This window comes from Fundulus heteroclitus, chromosome 22 (genome assembly GCF_011125445.2).
Source record: "Fundulus heteroclitus isolate FHET01 chromosome 22, MU-UCD_Fhet_4.1, whole genome shotgun sequence".
Classification (NCBI taxonomy): Eukaryota; Metazoa; Chordata; class Actinopteri; order Cyprinodontiformes; family Fundulidae; genus Fundulus; species Fundulus heteroclitus.
In genome coordinates, this window is record NC_046382.1 from 34,279,834 (window position 1) to 34,304,380 (window position 24,547).

Here is a 24,547-nt window from a genome sequence, read left to right on the forward strand (position 1 = left end):
TGATAGGTGATTTATGCAGGAGTAAGAGTGCAAGAATAGATTTTGTCTTAATACCAAAAAACACATCTTCCATGTTTATTTACCAAAACACCAAACTACAAATGTAAATAACCCCCAAACAACAATCAATCCCTTGGAAGTTAGAGTATGTGCCCCATTCAGAAGTGAGGTTTTGCTCCTAATTAAGAGTTTAAAATGTATAAATAAATCCTGCTTTCCGAATATGAAGCCAACGTGATTAAATTGTTTTAGTCATTTCACACACAGCAAACTTGGGTCCAACCAGGTATAAGTTGAACTTACTAAAGAGGCCCGGGAGTGTAAAATATGTTTAAATGTTGGATCAAAGGTAGATGAGACAAAGTTTGCGTTCACGTTTTTAGATTGCTCTAAGAGTTTCTGCTTTTTCTGAGGCAACTGTGAACTTATTGGAGGTTTTCCGCTGCAGAGATGAAGCAGATGCACATGAATTCTCGACATTAGGCTGCTGCCACATGTGGAGGAACCACGAGTATGCTCCAGTGCTGCTGTCAGGACATTGCTCAGTGCGGAGGCTGTCAGGAGAAGCCTCACCTGGACAATTTGCTTATTAGAAAAGTTATGAATTCCTTAAAAATGTTAAAAAAATCTGATATTTTTACAAAAGATTGAATTAGGTACACACAGACAATAATTTTACAGGCTGAAACTTTATTCTACCACATCTGTTTGTTTTTCCAGAGTGGTTATATTTTATTTTAACTAAACTTTATTCATTTAAACGGGGAATCCACTTTAAATTGCGAACATTAACAATCCATGTTAATGGTTCTGTAAAAAAGACAGAAAAAGCTCCATATGTCCTTGCAGCTTTCTGACCCTCCTCCTTATAGACAGCATCAAACAACCCTCCATCCTGCGCTCTGCTCTACCAGACGGTGCGCTTCACTCCTGACCAGATGGAGCGTTTGATTCCCTGCGCGGCTCGAACGTCGTCCCAGTGCAGCTTGGTGTTGGGGATCTCGTCCTCGGACTCCGGGTTGGGACGTGCTCCGTCTTTAGGGCTGGCCACCACCACAGGCAGCGGGCCTCGGTGAGACTGGAACTCCACGACGTGGAGCTGCTTCTTGTTGGCCAGCATTTGATGAGTTTCCTGCAGGGTGGTAGGAGCAGTAGTGGTGAGCGGAGAAAGAGGTTCTGCAGAAAATACAAGCTCAGACAGAGACCATTATGCTTAACAGTAAGTTGTGTGACAATAATGATGAGGAGATCAGTAAAGAAGAACAATATCTCTGAGTTTTCATTAAAAGAAGAGGAGTTATGATGGCCTGTGAGGAAAAAGAAACCTCGGATAAATCTGTACCCTGACAGAGATCGAAATCCTGAATTTCCTGCATTCTAGTGCAGTAATTAATCATCTGTCGTATTGTCAGATTATTTATCATATAAAGTCCATTCAATCACCAATAAGGACATTTGACTGCTTGCCCTTTTATGCGAGTGTCTTAGTGTGAGTCCACATGTCTTTGGGACGTGAGACAAGAGAAAACATCCAGTTGCCTTCAAACTGTCCTGACCTGGATGACAGAATCTATACCAGCACATCAGTAAATCACTGACTTTCTGTCTGTCTGTTCTGAGTGTGGTACAAGGACAATGCCTGTGTTTGGACTAACTGCTCTAAAATCTATAATTGTTACTTTAAAAATGGGATTCTGAGCTTAGGTACCTTTATTATATTTAGAAAATTAGCTCTTTATTTAACCTTTTAAAACCAGTTTAAGAACCAATTCACCCTAATTGTAAAGTTGTCTAGAGAATACAGTGTGAACATTGGTATTCACTGAAGCGAACGCTAAACCTGCCGTTTGCTCAGATGTGAACGCAGAGTTGATTGACCGTTAGATCGGAGTATTTAATTAATAATGGATGGCCTTCAATTACTCTAAGCTGCCGCTTTACTGTGAGGCATTGCAGAGGGTCAGGTTCGGTCCGGTATTATTTACAATTGATTTATAAATTAAGCAAACCAGCATTATGATAGTTCTGTGATACTGTCACTAGATGGCGCCACATCTATTTATATCTGCTAATCGCGCCCAAGATCAAATTATCAAAACACTATTAAGATGGAGGCTTGGTGTCTATAACTTTATTTTATCATGATTAAACAATTTTTGGTCTTTTTATATAAGCATATTACGTGGCTACATACCTCTAAGGTAAAATCTGGATTTTAGTCCAGAATTTTCACTGAAAGGATAAAAGAATTACATATGTTGCCCACCCTACTTGCATACATAAGGTGGCCTATAAACAACTATTTGCCTCTGCAACTTTGCTCCCAAATCCATTAAATGAGACTCTTCCTCAGTCTCAATGGTCGGTGCTACTGGCCTAACCAAACATAGAAAATCCTGTCTTGTGATTTTCAAGATGTATTGGACACAAAGCCTCACTAACATGAGTCACCAGCATTTTCTATTGTTCTGTGATAAAGAAAAACAGTCAAAGGGGACCCGATGTCGGCGACGTTATTTTTGGAGAAATTTCACTTTTTAGTTCCTTGCTGCCATTCCAACATGATCTCACCTGCTTGGCCAACCCAGTGAAGAACGCCCGTGTGATGTTTAGGAGATTGACCGACCCCTCCACTTTGCAGTACATGTCCTTAATGCCGATCAGCTTGCACAGAGTGATGACGGCCCTGTGGCAGTGCAGACCGTGACCTGCAAACACAAGCGATCAAACACCAGCACAGCCTGCTGCAGTCACCGGGCGAGGACACGGTGGACATCCCAGCAGGATATGATTTCACGCAAGTCTGCAGAGTAAAACATCTGGCTCGGATTAAACATGATGAAACAGTCGCGAACTAACCCTCGTTTTGCTTCTTCATTCGCAGCGTTGTCCTCTTGAACCTGGAGTCGATGTCATGATAAACTGGTGGAGGAAAACAACAGCTGCATTAGTGTCAGAGCAGACTGCAGAGCAGAGCCAGATGGAAGAAAACAGCCGAACTAATAAATAATAAACATATCCAGAAGATCTAACTAGCTCCACGTGTTTGAGCCGTTTCCATTTGGAGGCACTTGAGCTTTGCTTTGCGGTTTTTTTTTTATTTAATTTTTCTTTTACCCGCCCTTGGCCCTCGTATTTCTCTACATGGCCACCAGATGTCCCCCCACGTGCCAACGTCTCCTGCTCGCTGCAGCAGCTGCAGCCGATTACTTATTCAGATGCTTGTTCCCGAAGGAGGAGCGGTTTGCTGCCAGATCCATGGCTTCAGGTTAAAATCCTGCTCTTGCTGACGCTCATGTATGATGCACGCTTCGATCAAAGAACTCAATTTAGCAAGTGGATGATGCAGCAGTGTGGACGAGGACGTATTGATGAGAGGAACGAACAGAGAAGGAAAATGAGAGCCAACTCATTTTATAACGATTCTTTTTAGTGCTCAGCAGACAAATCTAGATCAGGGAAGAAATGAAAAGTTTGACTTAATATGAACTTCACATCCACTTAGACGGCTCATCCACCTCCAGGGAAACAAGCATTTGTTATAGCTGCAGGGGGCCCAGCTTCATCTGACTAGGTGAGAAAATCAAAGCAGAACTTGCGTGTAAGAAAAAAAGAAAAAGAAATAATTTATCTTTCAGTAACTGGAAGACGGAAATAAAAAATGAAAAGAAAATATCACTCTATATCAGTCTAATTTACTACAACAAAGACTGATATATTCAACACTGCTGCTACTGACAGATACACTCTTACAATGCCTAGCAAAAATATTCAGATAATTAGATAATTATATCTAATTATATCTAATTATCTAATCAGAACCACAAACTCCAATAGATTTCATGGGGACTTCATGAAAATCACAAAGTATTGCATAATTATTAAACTATACGGAGATTGAACCGGCAACCCGGCAATTGCGGGACGAACTTCCAAACTCCTGCGCCACTTTTGCCCCTCCAAAAAGAAGTAAACCACGGCGCCAGGTGGTTGTGACATTGAGACAAAGAGGTAAAATAGAAAAAGGACCGATCGCACAGGCAGGCTGTGGAAGGCGGCACAAAGAGACCTGAACCTGGGAAAACTAAATACACCAATGTTCCTGAAGCTGGGTAGAGATTCAAGATCCACACATACAGCAACCCTACCTGGTCTGGGGCCAAATCAGGAAGCTAACTTTCTCCTCCGGCGGGCGCGTCGGAGGCTGATGACTCACTCACATTAATCTTTCTGACGCTGCAGGAGAGCAGCGGCAAAAGAAGCCAACTGGAGCTTTCCCATAAGAAAGTACAAGTAATGCTTTCTGATTCTCATTCATTACCCTACAAAGCCTCCTTTTCAAATTGTGTCACTTGTAAGAATATGGGTAGGTGATTCAAGGGGGCAGCAGAGGGTAAAATGAGAAAGCGGAGTCAAAGAAATTATGAGCAAAGAGGAGAAAAGGAGACCTTGGTTGTGGAAGGAAAAGAGGTCAGATGTGAGAAACTTTTTTTAGCCATCGCCATTCCTCACCCCAAAGCAACCATGATCTGTTCATAAAGAACTTACTTCTACAACTTAGACTTTTATAAGTTGGCAAGAAAAAGTTATTTATTATTATAGAAGGAATTAATTATCCTTAATTTGAATTTATTCCGATAAATAATATAAAACTATTTTACACCAATCAATAATTAAGTTGAGATGTCACATTTCAAAGATGAAGGATGTAAACTGAATATAAATGAATGTAGGAAGCATGTTATCACCGAGAAACTCTGAATTTCTTTGTTTGAGTGAAAACAACTGAAATTAAGTTTGGAGTCAAACATTTTCCTGTAAATGTTTGACACGATCACTTTCTGTAACATATCAGTGCAGCTCGACTATAGCAACAAACTACTAAGGAAAATCATGGCCGGTTTCAAAGGGAGACTTGCAGCAGAGGAAGCTAGCTAACCTCAACCAATCAAATCAATGAAGGGGAGTGAGACAATAACAATACATTTTGTTTGATGATATTTGGGATTGTTAAACTTGATCTTTGAACTGGTTTTCCTACAGGTTCTATGAGGACAGGAACCCACATCAGCATATGAAAATCTAATGAAGGCAATTACTGATGTATTGCCAGAAAGACTGATTAAGGTTTAAATCCTTTTATATGTATTGTAATAACTAGCACAAATAATGTAATGTTGGGTCCATATCACACATCCCCAATTCATGGTCGGACAACAGACCCTTCACAGCCCAGTTCTGGCCTCTCTCTGTGACTGAAAAGTCCTGATTTAGGTAATAATTCAAACTAATTAGAAAAGTATTTCTTCAAATTAAATACTTTAAAGCTGCACTTGAAGTGTACAGTTGGATTTGTTCTATATATGTTTCTTATATATAGAGGCTCTACAACTTACTGGTGTGGTCGTTGTATCGTTCTATGTGGTACAAATGGCGCTTGGCTCGGTTCTTGGCCTGCAAAGATGTGTGACATAAAGACAGACAAAAAAATTACCTATTCATTTATGATACAAATAAGGTTTTCAATTAACACCAACTAATATAAACGATCTCAAGAGGGGTCGACTGATTATATCTGGTTGCATCGTTCATGGTTTTATGAAGGGGTCTTGTTTCACTCAGATAGGTTTAAGTATTTAAATTTAAACCAAAAGAGAAAACGCTCACCAAACTGACCCAACATCTGTAGTGTTTTGTGTTCTTACCTTCCTTAGAGCTGCCTGCCTGTCTGCTGCTTTCCCCAGAGCGAAGCCTAATGAGACGGAGAGAAAAGTCCGATTAGAAACCCGGTTCTCTTCTAAAAGGCTTTTTTCACGACTAGAGAAAGGAAATAAATTTGAGAAGAAAGACAGGGTGCCCAGCGGTCTGCTGACGAAACCGTCAGGATTTTCCATTATCTGGATGACAAGACAGTCTGAATCTCTCATATTTCTAGTTTAATTTTTTTCCCATAACTTAGCATTCAGTGTGAATCAATAAAACCTGTTATTTGAGACCTGTCATTTAAAATCTTGCTAAAAGTGTTTGTGTTCACTGTTTGTCACCAAATCTACACAGACTACAAGATGTAGGAAATAACACTTTTTTTAAACTCTTTTGTCTATGTCTGCCCAACACTTTAATGTTTTAAAAATTATTTTCTTAAAAAAAAAGTATTCAAACCTGCCAATCCGTTGCCATTCCCTACAGCGACCAAACAGCTGATGGACCTCTTCCTGCCCTCTTTGGCCGTCATGTTGAACACGCTCTTCACCTAAAGTCCAAGAACATAAAACTGCATAATGTGGCAACATTTAAAAATAATAACATTTAAAGATTGCATTAATAAAAATAAAAAAATAAGAGAGAATTGTGTACAGCACGTCTACAAAAGGTTAGAAGGGAAGTTTGTAGCACCGTGCTGACTTTTTAAAGCCCTCCGCAGATCTTTAATAATTACAGGCACTAGTTCATGAACATGTATTTCTATTGTTTTCAGCTATTAAACAGTCAAAATAGCCCTCATGAGATACACTTTACGATCAGTTAATCTGAAAAAATACAAAGCAACTTGCAACTTGAATTTCATATCATTAATATTAAAGATGTCTAAGTGTACTTTATAAATAAATGAACTGTCTCCTAATTATGTTACAGTTTGGTTTTAGTCAGTGATGTTAAAACCTTCCTTTAATGGTTGTTACCTGACAGAAACATGTGTTAATGTGCTTTTTCCGATCTAGTTGATCCATCTTTAATACATGAGTTTGAAAGCAGAGCACAGAGTATTCTTGAGTGTAACTGCTAGTGAATTAAACTCCTGTAATGTTATCGTCACCCACTAGGGGGCATCATTCACATATCAGAAAGACAGCCGAAGAGGGAAGAAAAAAAAAAAGAAGAGGCTATAGAAGCTGTGCCGAGGAGAGTTGGAGGACAATCAGAAAGAAAGGAAAAACAACATCATGAGAACGTTAAGAGAAGGAAGATATAAAACGACAAAATAAAGAAAACAACATATAAGTGGGTAGAAAGTGCCTCTTAGGATGTGGAAGGAACTTTGGCTTGATCTAATCTAATAAAGTGGACGAACAAGGCGTAGAGGAGCACAGCCGGTGAGAATCAAGATGCATGGACAAATAGGAGAAAACTAGGGACTCTCTCCTACGGGAAGATGTTTGCGTCTGAAGCCATAACCTTCAAAAGGGATGAGCTGTTTTCCTGTGCAGCTGAACACGCAGATGTGTGTTACAGAAAACATGAGGGGGGGCATGAAGTGCGACTGTGCGAGATCGTGAGTTTGTGCGGCGCCTTGATGACACGCGGGCAAACTGCTGACACCCAGGAAAGCGCTTGAAGTATGACACAAGCTAGACACACACCTGCACGGAAACACGGAGGGAGACGGGATGCTGGGTTATAGTTCTGCAGTCGAGCTGCTCAGTGTTAAAGTGACACATAAAAGGCGGCCCGTTATACAAATTAGCTCATTAGACAGAGTCCATTAAGAAGATTAGAGCGCTGATTAGAATATACATTTAAATAAGTTATAATGGACTTAATGATTAATATCATTTTTATACATTTCTTTTCAGCTGAGGCATTATTTACATTTCTCTGTAAGCTTGACTCTGATGCCAAGGTGGCTAATATTTTGTAGTATGGACCAATAATTGAAGGTCCAACCTGTCTGTATGGCCATGTAGGGCTGACATTTTTACGACTGGTCAGTTCTGCTGGTTAAACTGTGATAAAACAAAAAAAACAGCATTCTTAATAAGATTCATTGATGGCATTGCTTTGTAGAGCCAAGGAACGGCTGTCTTTGTTTTTGTGACCAGAAATATTTCAGCCAGAAATATAACAGCCAAATGTGAAGTTGTTGTAAGCGATGACTATGGCAGCCTACATTCAGTCACCTGACTGTAACTGGCAGGGCGAGGTGACAGGTAGGGGAGAGGAAGTGCTGCGTTGCTCTATGTGTGCCATAAGGCCAGAGAACCTTTTATAGCATATCCGGACACTTTAGCTTAAGCAAAAACCCATTTGGAAAACGATCAGCTGTTCCAAAGGAATGCTTGCAACTGAATAAGCCATCTGTTACTAGCTAAGCTCAACCAATCACAGCAATGAAGGGGAGTCTAATTAGAAGATCAAACACTTAGTGACGCCATCGTTTCCCATTAAGAAAGCCATGAATGTCATAATTTTCTCTCTTTTTCTAATAGAATTGCATATGGTGCTACTAACAGCAGGAAGGACACCTTAAAAACAAAGACAAAAGCAGCTGGCAAGCTTCATCATGTCTGACTGTAGACAAATGTCATCTGAAAAGATCGCCTATCCATGGATTAATAATTGTATGAAGGAAACTGTCAATACAAAAAAAAAAATAAAATAAAGAAAAAGACATGTTCTGTATAATCGGCATCTACTGCCTTACATTTTTCCTAGAGCAGCTTCAACATTGACTGCCCCCAGATTTTCAGCAGGCTTTATCTCGGCCACAAATCACAAATTGCTCCAGCGCTTTTGTGCCCAACAGAGAGAAGAAGTGACAGGGCAGTGTTGCATTTCATCTGATGGAGCTTCGAAGTTCAGCTTTGCCTTCAGCTCAGCAAGTTACGCAACAAACACATTTCAGTGAAGGGTTTATAATTTAACCGAAGGGCCACGGAGGAAGGATTGGGGTCAGGGTAGCAGCAACCAACACAACGCTCCTTCAAGCGTCCTGCAGGATGCACAAACACACGGATGAGATCCTAAACGTTTCTACTTTCATGGTTGAAAAAAATAATCTACACCATATCTTGGTTTTCATCTTTAAATACACATGCTTATTGCCGACGTCTCAACAGCTTTGGTCGCAGTATTAAAAAGGAATCCGTGAGGGCTTTATAGATCCAGGATGTCAGGGGCATTTGCCACATCTCATTTTGTTTGTAGTCAAGTCTGCCTTTGGAGTCCAGGATAAGGAAATGGCAAGGTTTCCACACAGATGGTATTTCAGACCCATCTTGCAAATCAGATTCCATCAAGTTATTAATTCTCACGTTTCAGTGTTGCTTGCGGCTACTACAGTCGACGCCTGCGAAGATGATGAGGAGCTCCTGGCTGCAGTTGTCATTTTAGGTGAGGATGCATGGGCTTTGGTGGAGCGTCAGCAGCAGAGCAGATGGGCAATGTTTTTTTTTTGTTTTTTTTTTCTTCTCTCGGCCGGATGAGCGACAGAATGCCGGTGGGAGGATGTTTCTATCTTGCTCTCGCTGCTGCCTAGTCGGTTATTTTCTCAATCTGTTGCTTCGCGTCTCCCTGTCTGTCTGTATCTGTCTATAAGCTGCAGTGCAGAGGAGATGATCTCAGCACACGGGACCAGAAGGCGTTGTGAAAGCACAAAGAAGCTGACAATGATAATAACTTCACTCTTGCATTACCATGCCTCAATTTGTGTTTTCTCAGCTTTGCTAACAATGACGATGTTTGTAGAACTTCAGTGTAACACAAATTTACATTTAGTAGCGCCCTAAATGCATCTTAAGAAATTTGGTTTTAAAGGGCTATACAGCAATTATTTCAGGAGTAATCAGAGCTAATGCTATTGCCATTGAAAAAAATCTAGAGGATATTCTCATTGTCTGAACAAATCACATCACAAAATATTGGCAGACACAAAGTAGCACAAACAATATTTCACCAAAGAGTAAGAAAACCTCACAATGCATATATTTATTTAAATAATAATCAAGATATTTGCTGTCTGGACAAACTTAGATCAACAAAATCTAGAAAACTCTGGATTGGAGCATCCAACCACGACTTTGTAGTTTGTGATGCTCTTTTGTATGTAAAAATTCTAAAAAATAGGAGTCCAAAGGCTTTGACTAAACCAAAATATTCAAAACCTTGATCTAAGAAAGTCTAGAAGCCAAACTTTTTTTTATATAAATGGGTGTGAATTTACTGTGTGTTCCTTCACAAAGACAACAAATGCACTCACTGAAGTAGGACACAATCCCATAAGTGATGTACAAACAACAATAATATAATTTACATATTTAATGTCAAAAAAGTCCTTTACTTTTTTTTTCTTTCCAATGGTTACCTTTCAGGTAATAAATGAGGAAATAAAGTTGGAAATGCAAGCAGTTTCCCCCACATTACTTTTTATATACATATTCAGACTTAGACAATGATAAAACCACTTTCAGTCCTTTTTCACGATCGCACAGGGGCTCACGATTAGAAACGGCTACAGCTACTAGTTAAAAAGAAAATAGAAGCCAATTAAAAGGCTTCTTCCTTTTAAACAGAAAAAAATGCACAAAACACCGAAAGACCTACATGGTGATTAGGTTTTAGGTACCAATCCACCAAAAAGGTATGATTTGTTCCAAAGTAACATCACTTCAATATTAAAAAAGTTTAAATAATGTTCATTTGCACCATTTAAGGCCAAATTTCAAACTGAGTCTAAATCCGAAGCATATGAACATAGAGCAAAATCAAAAATGTACTGTATTGTACATTTTTGTAAGTTATTGTAAGTGTTTGTTCCATTTAATTTGGCCACAAACTCAAGTACAGAAAGGGAACACAGAAGTACCTTGTTGTGAAAATAAAACAAATGGATAAGATATAAAACACAACCCCTGCCTCCTCACGCACTAATTCAAGCCATTTTCTATTCATTACAAACAACAGACACGAGTACTCAGGAAACCCCACAGACACACGCAAGACTCTCATTATCATCGTCATTACTCATTAGTAATTTAAGCGGCCTGTATGTAAACATCAATATGGAGACTTCTTTTCTCTCAAATCTTGTTTCAACTCTGCGTGCAAAGACCCACACATGGAGCCTCCACACACTTTAATCATCCTTGTTCCGAAAGTTGCATCTGCGTGTTGTGCTCATTGAAAAGAGTAATTATTTCAACTTTAAATGCTGTCTGAATCTACTCTGCGCTTGTCTGAAGTTCACCCAACTTTCATACGTTCATATTAATTTCTCCAGAACCGTTAATATATAACCACACATGTACAATGCAGATAGCTGTGATAATAGCGTCTGATCCAACTCATCTTCCACTGCGGCGCAACGCTTGCTTTTTAGCAAGAAGATCCTCGGTTCGAAACCCATTCTGGGTTTTCTCGTTCACATGTTCTCCCGGTGTATGCATGGGTTCTCTTCAGCACTGCAACTTATAAATATGGAGGGTAACAGGTTCTCTTAAATGCCCTTAGGAGTGAGCGCCTGTGTGAATGGTTGGTTGTCTTGTTTTATGTGTGTTGCTGACAACCGGTCCAGGGTTCACCCCACACACTTCTCGCCTAATGACCGGCGGAGACAGGCACCAGCCCCATCGTGACCCTGCAAATATAAGCAGGGATGGATGGGATGGAAGAATAGAAAGATGGACCTTGCAACCCCTCCACCACGGATAGCAGAAACAATAAACTTTAGAAACCCGTTATGTGGTGAGAGAGACTTGGGCAAATCTATTTAAAGAATGAAAACAAAAAGTCCTACAACAGAGCAGTGCATCATCAAATAGGGAAATGTTCAGCTCCAGTTTACTGCAGAATGTAAACAAGCTTAAAAGTCCAGAATAACCAGATTGAGGTGGTTATTTTTAAATACATTATTAATTGAAGATTAAAATACTCTTAAATTCTCTTAAAAATACTCTTAAAAAGAACATTTCAAGGATTAAAGGACTGATGTCTCAGCAGGATCTGGAAAAACTAATCCATGTATTCATTTTTAGTAGAATTGATTACTGCAACGGTGTTTTCACAGGTCTTCCTAAAAAGTGGGTCAGACAGCTGCAGCTGATCCAGAACGCTGCTGCTCACGTCCTCACTAAGACTAAGAAAGTAGAGAACATAACCCCAGTTCTAAAATCCTTACACTGGCTCTCTGTATCTCAGAGAATGGACTTTAAAATACTTCTGTTAGTTTATAAATCCCTAAATGGCTTAGCACCTAAATACATTACAGACTTGTTATCAGTGTATCAACCATCCAGACCACTCAGGTCTTCTGGCTCCAGCCTACTCCACATACCTAGAACCAGAACTAAACATGGAGAAGCAGCATTTAGTTCCTATGCTCCGTTTATCTGGAACAAACTTCCAGAAAACTGTAAAAGTGCGGAAAGCCTAAGTTCCTTGAAATCAAGATTAAAAACACATTTGTTTAAAATTGCCTTCAACTGTTCTAGTTAACTGAAACACCAGTAGTTTTTTTTTTTTTTCATGTTCTATTTTCTATCTACATTTTATTCCTACTTGATTCTATTCTGTTTTATTTTGCTATATTTTAATCATGTAAAGCACTTTGCATTGTCTTTGTACTGAATTGTGCTATATAAATAAATTTGCCTTGCCTAAATGGTACTGCAGCATCGATTAAACTTGTCACACAGGTAGATGCAGCTTGTATCATACATGCAGGCATTTCTCTCAACAATTCTCTCTAATGTAAATTGTGCTTTATATATAATGCCAAGTGTTTTAGTTCTAGTAATGTTACATAGTTTTTTCTTTTCAATTTTGTTGTATACTGTCATGCAATTTCCCCCACTGAGATTAGAGACCACCATCCCATCTAAAAGTTCATGCAAAGTTGCTCTTATACCGCCAGCTGTATGTTTACTTGCAACAGAACTTTCAAGGTTCTTGACTTCAAGAAGAAATGAGAGGGTAAAAAAAAAACCTGTTCTGTCACTGACAAGGCTCCATCTCCGTTAATGAAATCACTGAATCCTGTCCAAGAGGCTGCTGTACCTGGAGGGAGGCCATGAACATCACTTTCATCTTGTTCCACTTTAACTCTCTGTCATTCCTTCTTTCATTTTCAACAAACTACTTTGTGAGAGCGCCACACATACTGCTTTTTTTTTAATCTTAGAAGCTGATGTTTGTGATATTTTATTTTATAACTAAATAGTATATATTCTGTGAAATTCCTGTGCTTTAAATGTGTCTTTCAATGCCAGCATTTTTATTTCCTTTTATAAAGTTTTTTCTTCTTTTCTTCCAGTTCACATTTGGCCTTGTCAAAACTTTACCATCACGGCAGCAGTCTGCTCCAGCTACCTAAAAGCCCGAGCAATAAAGTGTCCGGATCCGAAATCTAAACCGGATAGTCCTTAATATCATTAAAAGATAATGTAACTTAAATTAACGTGGGAAGAATTCTAAGAGGATTTATAGTCATATTGTGAAAAAGTCAGGTCACAGTAATTTAAAAGATTAGCCAGGCGGTGGTGTTTATTTTTAAAACCTAACTCATTAACTCTGAATAAACAAGTGTATCCCTTCTAAGGCCTGGTATACTCAGATTTAAGACCACGCTGTGACAAAATAGCCAGAATCTGGATGGTCTTTGAGGGGTTTTGGCTAAGTTGTCATGATGGGCTCCTGGTTAAATTCGGCATAGCGCCAGATTTTCCCCGACAGTTTTGTCAACGTGGGGAGACTCCAGTGGTTTGTTATCAGGGGGGTAGCATGAAGAGGTCTTGGAAGGGAACATCCTGGAAAACAGTGGAAGGAAATCCATGATGTGGGGCCTGGGGGAAACACCAGTGCGGTTTGGCTATCGATAATTTGAAAGAGGAATAGCCATTAGCGGCTCACGCTGAGGCTACAGTCTCATCACACCCACAGTATGCTGGCAGTCGTCCAAGTATTGCGTCGCTCCCTGCTGTGCGGCTGCTATGCCCATTGTGCTGTCCCCGCTTTAGCTTGGAGCAAAAAGATCTCACCAGCCAACGGAGGCCACCAGTCAGACAGAACATAATACGGTACATAGTACTGCTCTGCTATGGGAGATTATAGCTAAGTTCTGAGGTTTTCAAGCTACAGTAAACTGCTGTCCTTTTCAGGCTGTCAGAAAAAAAGTCCTGCCATCATATTTTCATAAAAGAAAGACAGCAAAGCAGGAGCAATCCTCACATGGTTATTATTCAGTAGTCACCGCACGACTCATACAAAAACACGAAAGAAAAACATGTTGAGTCTTTGGGTCTCAGTAAGACACATGAAGGATCATCTGGATGTTTGAGGGAAATATTCCTTCTGATTGCACCTGCCTAGAAACTGACCAAGTGTTGTCCTACGGTAAACTTGCTTCACCCTCACTGCAGTACACAGGATGGCATTCACTGTTTTATTAAGAAATCCTATTCACCTACATCCTCCTAGGCAGATGAAAATGCTGCCGGCGTTTCCTCCTCCATTGGGAGCCTCTGACACTAATAATGGATGTACAGAAACATTTAATATAGTGAAGTTATGTTGATCATGACAAGATTCCAAAAACAACCATCGATCCATCATATTAACTTATCCTTGCACGGTGGTGGGGGGGGGCGTGGTGCCTATCGCCAGCGGTCATTGGGTGAGAGCCGGGGCACAACCTGGAAAAGGTCACCAGTCCATCTCAAAACAATATGGTAAATGGAAATGGTGGAAAAGTGGGGCAGTAGTGCAGAAGCAGGCAACAGCGTGCGGTTGCTCCCTGACGCGACCCGAGAGAGTAATGCCCGGCCAGGGCCAGGATGTGGAGACATCATGAACACAGGTGGTCCGATCATTGTCTGAACATGCAGCTAATGTATTAGTAACAGCGGAGTAGAGGACAGTATTAATAAAAACCTTATAAGGGAAAGTCCTATTTGGTGAGTACTAAGAACATAGAATCTTAATTACTGCCCTGTTTTTGGAAGCGAGGGCTCAGGACCCCCCTAGAACTCAACGGAGCTCCTTCTGGCTCACAGCTGGAAATATCTATCATGATTCTTGAGGAAAACTCTAAAATAATCCCTATTTACATTTGGGATTAATAAAGGAACCAACTAAATTAAACAGTATTTAAATTGATTGAACTACTGAATTGAACTGAAGGATGTTTTTCATATATATTCTAAATTTAAGCACATTTTAAAAGGCTGCGCAGGACATACAGAGCTCAGTGTTTCCTTATTGAGTGTGAAATGGCAATTAGACTAACAGTGTTGTGTCCCCAAATTTTGCACTTTAATCACCATAAAACCACAAAAAAAGTTCTTAACTCCATACTAATAAACATAAGAACTGAACTGTGCTTCATATTTCTAGTTGTTTAAAAAAGGCTCTTTACTTTGCAGAGCAAATGTTGTCATGTTTCTATTTACTGTGTGCTTATCAAGTGAAACATACAAAGACTGTTGTTAAATTCACAACAATGTAATCCTATTAATTCCCACATGTCTCTTGTTTACCACATGTTTGTATCCTAAGAGAACGTGAAGAGATAGCGTGTCGGTTTGCTGCAGGCTGTGGTGGACCGTCGCTCTACAAGCATCAGTTTCTGACATAATTAGGCTAACTTGTTATTTTTCACCAGCCTGCTGATGTTGGCCTGATGCTGCCGCATTTACAGTGTGCAGTCAGCTCCCGTCTGCAGACAGCGAGCGGCCATTGATCTACTTTCTTTTTGTGTGCAAGTTAGTGCTGTCATTTTCAGATACCTGCCACAAGATGCTGCCGTCAACAGGCGAGTGATCCTGTGATGAAAATGTAAGCGTGTAACCAAACGTTCACAACCCAACTTTGAAATGTTTTTCCGTGTGTAACGTTGCCATCTATGCCAATTAAGGGGTTGAGCAGTGCACAATAATGATGGTTTGGTACGTACTAAGGTTTTAAAGTCACGGTGCACCTTAATTATGAGAAAGAAATAAACACAGAGAGTATGTAAAAGACTGCAGATTTGGCTTCATTGCTTTGATTAAGTAAGGATAATCAGAATCAGACATACTTTAATAATCCCAGAGGGAAATTATTTTTGTTACACGCCCCAGATATACAAACATTTTTATATATATATTTACAACATTCCACACAAAGTAATATAAATATATACATATTTAAGTCTATAATATATATATATATATATATATATATATATATATATATATATATATATATATATATATATATATATATATATATATATAACTATAGATCCAAATAAAGTGATAAGTGGGTATAGCAACTGAATAATAAGAATTTTTTTAAATATAAATTTTTTACTCGGAGCAGCTCTACCTCACGCTTTCATATTTAGCGTTTTCGGTTTCGGGACAGGGGATATTAATCAGGTAACTAAACTCAGCTTCCTATGAACCCTGAGTTAAGCGAGAGCCAGAGCATAAAGAAGCCCTCATCAGTGGAACGCAGATAGTTCGATTCACCATGGCAACGGCGGGAAATAAGAAGTTGGAAGCGCGCATTTCCCACGGGTGGAATTAGAAATCTTTAATGGCAGCACATGGAGAATATTAAACCATAATTAACAAAAAGCTGGTGCTGCTGAAAAAGCGAGTTAGCGGCGGAGAATTGCTGAAAAATTCATTGTATGAATGATATGAACGTTATTTGACAGAGAATTAAAGCTGTATTTTCACACTACACTCATTCAACAACCTGACAGGCATAAAAGGAACATGGCAGCAAATCAAGATGATGTATGAAAATACTGTTTAATGAGATAAGGTCCAGTTATAAGTTATTCTAATGTTCAACTTTAATCAACTAAAGCTTTAATTGGCTATGATCAACATTTGCAATAAATGACGGGATGGTGTGAGATATTGAAATAACTGGTATGTTCATTCATCTTTTTGCCAAATTTTGGCTTCACCCATCCTTCTAAAAATTAGTTCAAATCGATTTTTTGTAGGTGCCGACGTCACTTTATGTTAATCATATAGGCTATATTTATATTTTAAATGTGGTCTGATCAGCCTCTGCCAACAGAGATTTCTGTGGAGTATTTGCGCTCCAGCATACAGGCTTCTCCAGAAAAGGACAGGCCGTTTCTGACATTTCCTTGTGCAGATCTCAGCTAAAAAGAAGGAAAAACTCAAGAGTTGGCCAAAGCACCTCTGCTCAGTAGCAGGGTTGTTTGTTGTCATAATTTGACTCAGGGTAAAGGCTTCAGAGCTTTCTGAAACGGAAAAGCCAAGGTATGCAGGAATTTTCCCCAGAAATTACACGGGATATCCACTAACCCAGCTTTCTGAAATGGGGCGCAGGTATAAAACAACGGTGTATTTGTTTGGTACGCATGTGCACTGACCTGACTGATATTTTTGGTACGAATCTGTATACCATTACTGCCCCGTTAGATTGAGATCAGGGCACTGCTGCTGAGTTCAATTTAATTTTCAATTCTATTTATATATTTTATATGGCACCAACACATGTCATTTCCAGGCACTTTACAAAGTCAAATTCAATCTAATCATACAGATTGGTCAAAAACATTTCCTATCTAAGAAAACCCAGCAGGTTGCATCAAGTCTTGACAAGCAGTATTCACTCCTCCTGAAGGAGCGTAGAGCCACAATGGACAGTTGTTTCCATGGCTTTGCAGCAATCCCTCATACTGAGCATGCATGTTCCCAAATGAAAAGCTGAGTCTTAATAGGTGTTTCTGCTTTGATCATTCTAAAAGCAATTTTACCAAAAATGGGCTAGCAGTACACGTTAGCCTCTAGTGCTACTAGCATTGCCACGAGCCAACAAACATGGATAGGCTACTGCAGAAACATTTCACGTGGAGGTGAATTCCAACTTAACTTTCCCGATTGCACTCAAAACTCAAAAACTTGAGTTTTTGTTGCTTATTCCAATCTGTTTTGCCAAGCTCAGATTCACAAGTTTTGCCCCACATCTCCCTTCTTCATCCCTTTCTATCCCCGTTTCTTCCTCTCCCGTTGGACCTGCTCAATAATGCAGCCTCATCGTCCTTGGGAGACAAGCCCTTTATTCCAGTAAGCCTCTTCCATTTCATTAGGCCTGAATTTATAGTGACACACACACACACACACACACACACACACACACACACCACCATGAAGGGTGTATTTATAGAAAGCGATGGCACCATAAAAGTGTCTGTCGGCTTCCAAGGGGAAGTCTAATGTCTGTGACACCATTCTTATTAATGCAGACAGGACAGCTGGGGAAGACTATCAATGTGAGACAGACCTATGCACATTAATGTTTGTTTATGGAGTAGACATGATCTAAAACATGCAAAAATGTGATTAGAAATGGTTATCATGAGGAATAAATGCACACTAGAGAAATAAAAGGTGGAATATTTAGAAATTATAACCAGCCGTATAGCACAAATGAATAATGTACAGGTTATTGCCTACAGATCGTCTTGCATGATAATGTGCGTGAATTGGTGGGAGGAGGAGGAGGTGGGGGGGGGGGGCTCAGGGTTGTATATGTGACCCTATGGCACTGCTCTCGTTAGTTCACCTGGGCCCATTAGTGCTAATTGAATTAAGGGGAGTTTCTGCATGATGAACAGAGAATCTAAATTAACTGTCTGCAGAGCGTACCCTATCCTTAAGTTACACACACACACACACACACACACACACACACACACACACACACACACACACACACACACACACACACACACACACCAGCCACAGCTTCTCCAGTCTTTCAACAACTCCTGATTGGAGTCATTCAGGTGTAGACTGAAGCTTGATAGTCCAGTTACCTGGGCACCTTTTTTTGAAAGTTGTAGGGTTTTTCTAGATGTTTGTAGTATATAATACTTTGTTTTGTTTTACTAGTTAATAAACTAAGACAAATGTAGTTAATCAGGTTGTTAGTCAAGGCCTAATTCTATCAATTTCAATGAAACAAAATGGTCCTAAATACAGACAACCTTGAGAGGTGGTAAGGAACTTATTAGTTAAACCGTGTGAACGAATCCGTCTTCCCTGAAGACGTAATAGAAAAGTTTCTGCAAACTAGCTAGTTAAACTCACTGGGTAATTAAAACAAACAGCTATTTGTAGGAATACTCTAAAGCTCTCATCTTTTGAGCAACAGTTCCACACTTGTTGGAGTTCTGCTCCATGAAAATCCACAATTCCCAAAAGTTGAGATTACATCGATCAGTTGAAATCTGGACGCGGTTTGGGTTAGTTTTCTCTTTAGTGACATGTTTATCCGGTTCCTCTTTTGTACTGCTGCAGCACCTGTATGGTGTGCATGAATCCTGGCCTGGGCAAGGACCTCCTTCCTCCCTTTTAACACCATATCATCTGCTCTTTGTGGCATGAACATCCACAGAAAAGCTCACAGTTGTTACTCGCTTCAATTTCCACGAGTTCTTGATCTGAGCAAGAATAATTTACACTGTCTCTCAGACGCTAATATCCATTTGCAGGCTTTTTAGCTTCTCTGGGAGTATTTGTACAATCATGCATATTGCACAGTTTTCTAACATTGTTCTGTAAATCAGCTGTCGTCTTCTATTTTAACTAGTAATACTTGTACGGTATTTTCCCTCCTTTCCGATAAGTTCATTTTCTTCTGCTTTACAGCTTTACTTTAAATTGGCTTTTCTAAATTCATATAAAATTTTGTGTGTTAGTCTGTTGTAAACTATGTGTTTTTGGCCCATCATGCCTGACTTTCCCCATTGTGGGATAATAAATGTATTTCAATTCTATTCTAAAATTGTCGTGCTTTGCTTAACATAGAACTGAGGCTCTGTGGCTTCAGGTAGAGAGGACCATGCAGGTGTTTTTGTGGTCCACACCATGTGGGCTCCAAACAGTGCAACCTCCTGAGAACCAAAGAAAATCCAGGCAATTCCCACAGATGTAGGTCAGGGCAAATGCTGAGCGGCCGGTAACCAGCTCCCTCCTTCTGCAGCTCGCAGGGTGTGCCGACTCAGCGCAGGTGGGCAACACTGACAGTTCATGCAATACACAACTTATTCAGGGCACAACTGACGGGTATAATGTTTTTGTGTTTTTGGCACTCAGGCAGCCCTGTTCTAATGCTACCCAGGGCAACTAGACTTAGACAACTTTATTTGTTAGAGTATTTGGAACTACTCATGTTGCCCAACTCAAAAATCCCAGCTGATAAAATTTGCCTATGGCATTCTTCACTGACTTTAAATAGACACTGTCACACTTTTTCCTTTCTTGACATGCTAGTCTAAATGAGAAGAAAACACGTATATTGTAAAACAACATGCCTCATCAATGTGGGTATTACGTAGTGCTACCAGTGAGATCAAGGCGTGTGCAGGGCAGCAGTTTTACTGCAACAATTCTTATATGGCAGAATTTTTAGTGTCTTTGTGCTGACATTTATCTTTTTGAAGTTTCATTTTTTCACCCCTTTAATATTGCATCTATAAGCTACAAAGGTATTGCCATGGAGAGCTTTGTAGCTTGACTAACTCCAGGGTGAATTCTAACTGTGTTGATATCTGAATAATAATGCAGTTCACCAAGTGTTTCGGTGATTTTACAAAAACAGCAGAATTGCAAATGGCCTCATTGACATCCCTTGTGTGACAAGGGTCTGTGTTTAGTTGCATGCCAAAAGGATAACTGATCTGATCATTCATGGTGGACTTTAATGCCAGGTTTCAATGCCAGGTTAGAATTTAGTCTTGTTTTATCTAAATCAGCTGCAATGCACGTTAGTACCACACAAGAATAAGGCCTTACAGTTGCTTTACTTTTGAATATTTAAAACAATTAATATTTGCCTAATTTCAATACATCTGTAGAAATTAAAGTATATGATATATTACTGTTATATTACTGCGCTACGGCTGGCAAACAATCATTTTATAAGAGTAAAATTACACGTCCTAATTCCAAATACTTTAACCTTGCTTTAGCTAAGTGTCCTGAGCATGGTAACTTTAAGTCATCTCAACTCTCTCAGAGGTTGCTCCCACTTTAAAAGTCCAACAAGCTGCCTTGGGTTTGCTGTCAGCTCTGGGTTGTTTACGCACAGGACATAAATGCTGGCGAAAGATCCTGGATGGGATGTCAAAGCTATTATGAATCATCAGACAGATGCTGAAGACCTTCACATGATATATAGAGATGTTTATCCACTTTTAACCTAATTTTTAACAATTCTTATACATTTGCTCTGTTATGAAAGGGTACACTGTTTTTGTAAAAAATATATTTTTGCTAAAAACAATGAAAGGTCTTATCGACTAAGAATTAGAAGACCTGCAGAGACCATCAAATATAGTTTGTTTTGGGTTTTTTTTGGATAAGAAGGTTGATTTCCAGTTCCATCCTACGTGATGGAGCAGGATGAGACCAACAAATGATTCATAAATGAGTCACTGTCACTCACAAGTGAAAGAAGTCGAATCAGTTTGGCAAACCACAAAAAGCAACCAATGTCTGCTACCTCTGTTAAGACCCCCTGCTCACACAGTGGAGGTGAAATATGAAATATTTAAAATACAAACAAGAGTCTACGTTTTTTAAACCATAACAGTTTCCTTTCTTTTTCAAACACATAAACCTTTATTTTTATTCTACAAAGTCACCGAAAGCAGAAGCCTTGGCTGAAAGTATTGACCTTCTTTATTAAAGAAGAAAATCTTCAGATAAGAAACTCTTTGAACAAAGATAGTAGCAAATCTGAAAACAGAGAACCTGAACACAATTGAAAAGTTTAAGACCTCTTTAGGAAACTTTCTAAGACTGACAAAGCTCGTCTACCTGTGGTCATAAAGCTGACTTACTTTCTGATCTTCACTGCATGAAACATCAGATTTTAATCCTTAAAATGTAAGATTTGTAAATGAAAAAAAACGAAACAAAACTTCAAAATAACCATGAAGGCTAAAAAGAGGCCCTGTTTTTTTTTTAAATTTTAAAACTTTGTTCCCCCAACTTCCTTTTAGCCTTAAATTACTAAAACAGCATAAACATCCAGCACACCACAAACATTATCATCATTAACGATAATGAACCTGCAAATAAGTTCCTGTTTGATTGCTGTAGCATTAAGAAAAAAAGTAGTAAAACACAACTTTGTTTCTCTGGGGTATAAATGATATAGGGACTCTACTTTCTCTGCAAGCTAGGGTCTTTTCATGTCTGCAGTAGCATGCTCCAGATGTATTAGCAATCAGTAGTGGCAACTTCCATAGTCTTCACAGCTGTGTACTGGGATGCTGCAATTAAACTCATAAAAAAGGCTGAGTCAGTTGTAGGGAGCAGGCTGGCAGCAGGAAGAGGTGGTGACAGACAGAATGCTGGTGATGATCAGTCATTATGGACAATGTCTCTCACCCCCTTCACAGTCCTGCAGAAAGCCTTACTGGAGCAGCCACAGAGAAAGACTGCTGTAGCCTCGATGTGTTAAGAAGCGCCATATCCTCTTTTCTGCCTCAGGCTGTCAGACTTTATAATCTTTATGTAGCCTCCAGAACTGTGCGACCTAGTTAACCATAGTTTTATTTTATTTTGTTCTGTGTGTGTGTTTTTAAGACTTTTTTAGTGGTTTCTGTATAATTGTTGGTGTTATGATGGGACAAATAAATTCCCCTTTTTGGGAATCAATAAAGTTTCAATCAATCAATTAATTTTTCTTAAACTTTAAATAGCAGATGTTTATAATGTGAAGAAAAAAAAGCTCACATTTGTAAACTGAAATAACAATAAAACATTTAAGAGGTTCAAATCAACTTGTAAAACCGACTGATTGAGATCAAGCGAAAAGATTACACTTAAAATGTATAAACATCTCTTTTAGAGATAGTTTGCTTTAACATTTCTTTAGATGTTAACTACTAGACGGGCTACAAACTGGGCCATGTTTAAGCTTAGTGTTATAAATGAATTTAATTTGTGTTTCAGTTAAAAAAAGGTGATTGATTAAAACATGAAACAAAAAACAGGTCAGAGTTTAGAATTTTCCAATGATCGATTTTTTTTCTTAATCATTAAAAGCATCAAAGCTCAGAATTCCCACCATTTTGGTCTATAAATGCATCAACCAAAGCATGTGCTGTGATTTACGTTTTTTATTTTAATAAAAAAAAATGTGTTCTTTAAGTGCATTTAATACAATGTGTTTTCAAACTCAAAGCATAATTTTTATTAAATGGTAGATTATCAAACTGACAAAAAGCATTGTGATTGCTTTTACATAAAAAAAGAAGCTTTGAAAAAGCGTGTACAAGTTTGTAATCTGTTCAGTTCAAGGAAATAGAAAGACTCACCTCAATGACTCGAGAATCAAAGTCTTCATATGTTTCTGTCAACACAGGGGAGAAAACAGGAAATATTATAAACTCAATCACACACGTCCCCACAACAAAAACAGATTAAGCTAGACTCCAGCTAGCATGACAAATGCCCAGAAGCCTTTGCAGCAGCATAACGAATGTGCACTTCTCATTGTCAGTGACCTCTGAAGGATGTTAGGCTCCCCACGGCAGCCTGCTCACCTCTAACCAATTAACAACAAACAAAAGCAGAATTAAACAAAAGACCTTGAAGGGGGAAAAAAAGACATCATCCACACACATCTCTCAGCTGGGACATGTTCCCGCCATCTTTCTGAAACCCAACCTGATTAGAGACTAACAACTCACTCACAGTTGTGTCACGTCCATTCTTTGTGGATTAGGGAGAATACCAAGAAGAGTGTGTAAGAGTCCACACACGTACACCACTTTGTAAAAGTACCTCATGGAGTTTTTTTTTTTTTAACTTTGTCCTTTTACAACCACACATTTTAGTTTATTTTATTCCAACTGTACGTGATATATAGACCAACACAAAGAAAACTAACACTGCACTTCACCCTGAACACATAAGCCCCACTGTGATGTTTATAGCGATGGCAGTACCACGCGGTGGGGGATCTTTTTTTTTTTTTCAGCAAGAGCAGAAAAGCTGGTTAGACTCGATGGGGAAAAGGGTCGAGCTAAATGCAGGTTGATAACGGAAGAAAACCTACAAGAGGCTGCAAAAGAACGGGGGAAATTTAGTCTCATGCATGCATATGTATTTTTTTTTTTAGGAAATTTATTTATACAACACATTTTTCAGGCAGCTTGCCAGAAAGTGCTTCACAGTCACAGTCAAAGAAATAAAGATCATAGCAACATACAGTCAGTCAGGGGTTGTGTCCCCTTATGTTTAGATTTTTTTATTTATAAAATAGATATAACACAACTATGCACTGCTTTGTGTTGGTTTGAATTGTTCAATAGATTATTATAAATCCAATACAACGGGTTGTAATATAGATATGATAGGGGGAACAGAATAAGACCGAGAGCCCAGAGTGAATCAGTGCGTTGTCTCTCCTCTGACAGCAGTCTGAGGGAAACAAGCAGAACTGCACTAAGGTGTAATGAGGAGGGGAACAGGAGGCCTTCACCAATCTAAGTTACTTGCGGTGGTCCTAAGTGATACGGGATAAGTAATACCACTGTGGGTTTATATTGCATTTCATTCAACCTTTCAACCCAAACCTCTGATATAAACCTTCTGCTATGATGTTTGACTGAAAGCATGGGAATGATCTTTATAACACCCCAACCTGACCTCTTCACTGCCAGCATTAAAAACTTTAAATGAAATCTACAAACATTACACCACATAAACCACAGCAGGTCCTTTTTGTCCCTGAAAGAAACTTTGCAATTAAGAGGGCAGTCTTTTGAAATGGGAAGAACACCGAT

General features: G+C 39.2%; 1 protein-coding gene across 1 annotated transcript in view; it reads right to left on the reverse strand.

Moving 5' to 3' along the window:
* Window positions 1–703: 703 nt before the first annotated feature.
* mrps5 (mitochondrial ribosomal protein S5) overlaps window positions 704–24,547 on the reverse strand; it is a 37,045-nt gene continuing 13,201 nt past the window's right edge. Inside the window, exons 6-12 of the mRNA XM_036126456.1 lie at window positions 23,075–23,109; window positions 6,163–6,253; window positions 5,706–5,752; window positions 5,397–5,454; window positions 2,860–2,922; window positions 2,572–2,708; window positions 704–1,132 (exon numbers count right to left, since the gene is read on the reverse strand). Of these exons, the coding sequence (XP_035982349.1) occupies window positions 908–1,132; window positions 2,572–2,708; window positions 2,860–2,922; window positions 5,397–5,454; window positions 5,706–5,752; window positions 6,163–6,253; window positions 23,075–23,109 (656 nt within the window). The 3' untranslated portion in view covers window positions 704–907. The remainder of the gene's footprint in view (window positions 1,133–2,571; window positions 2,709–2,859; window positions 2,923–5,396; window positions 5,455–5,705; window positions 5,753–6,162; window positions 6,254–23,074; window positions 23,110–24,547) is intronic.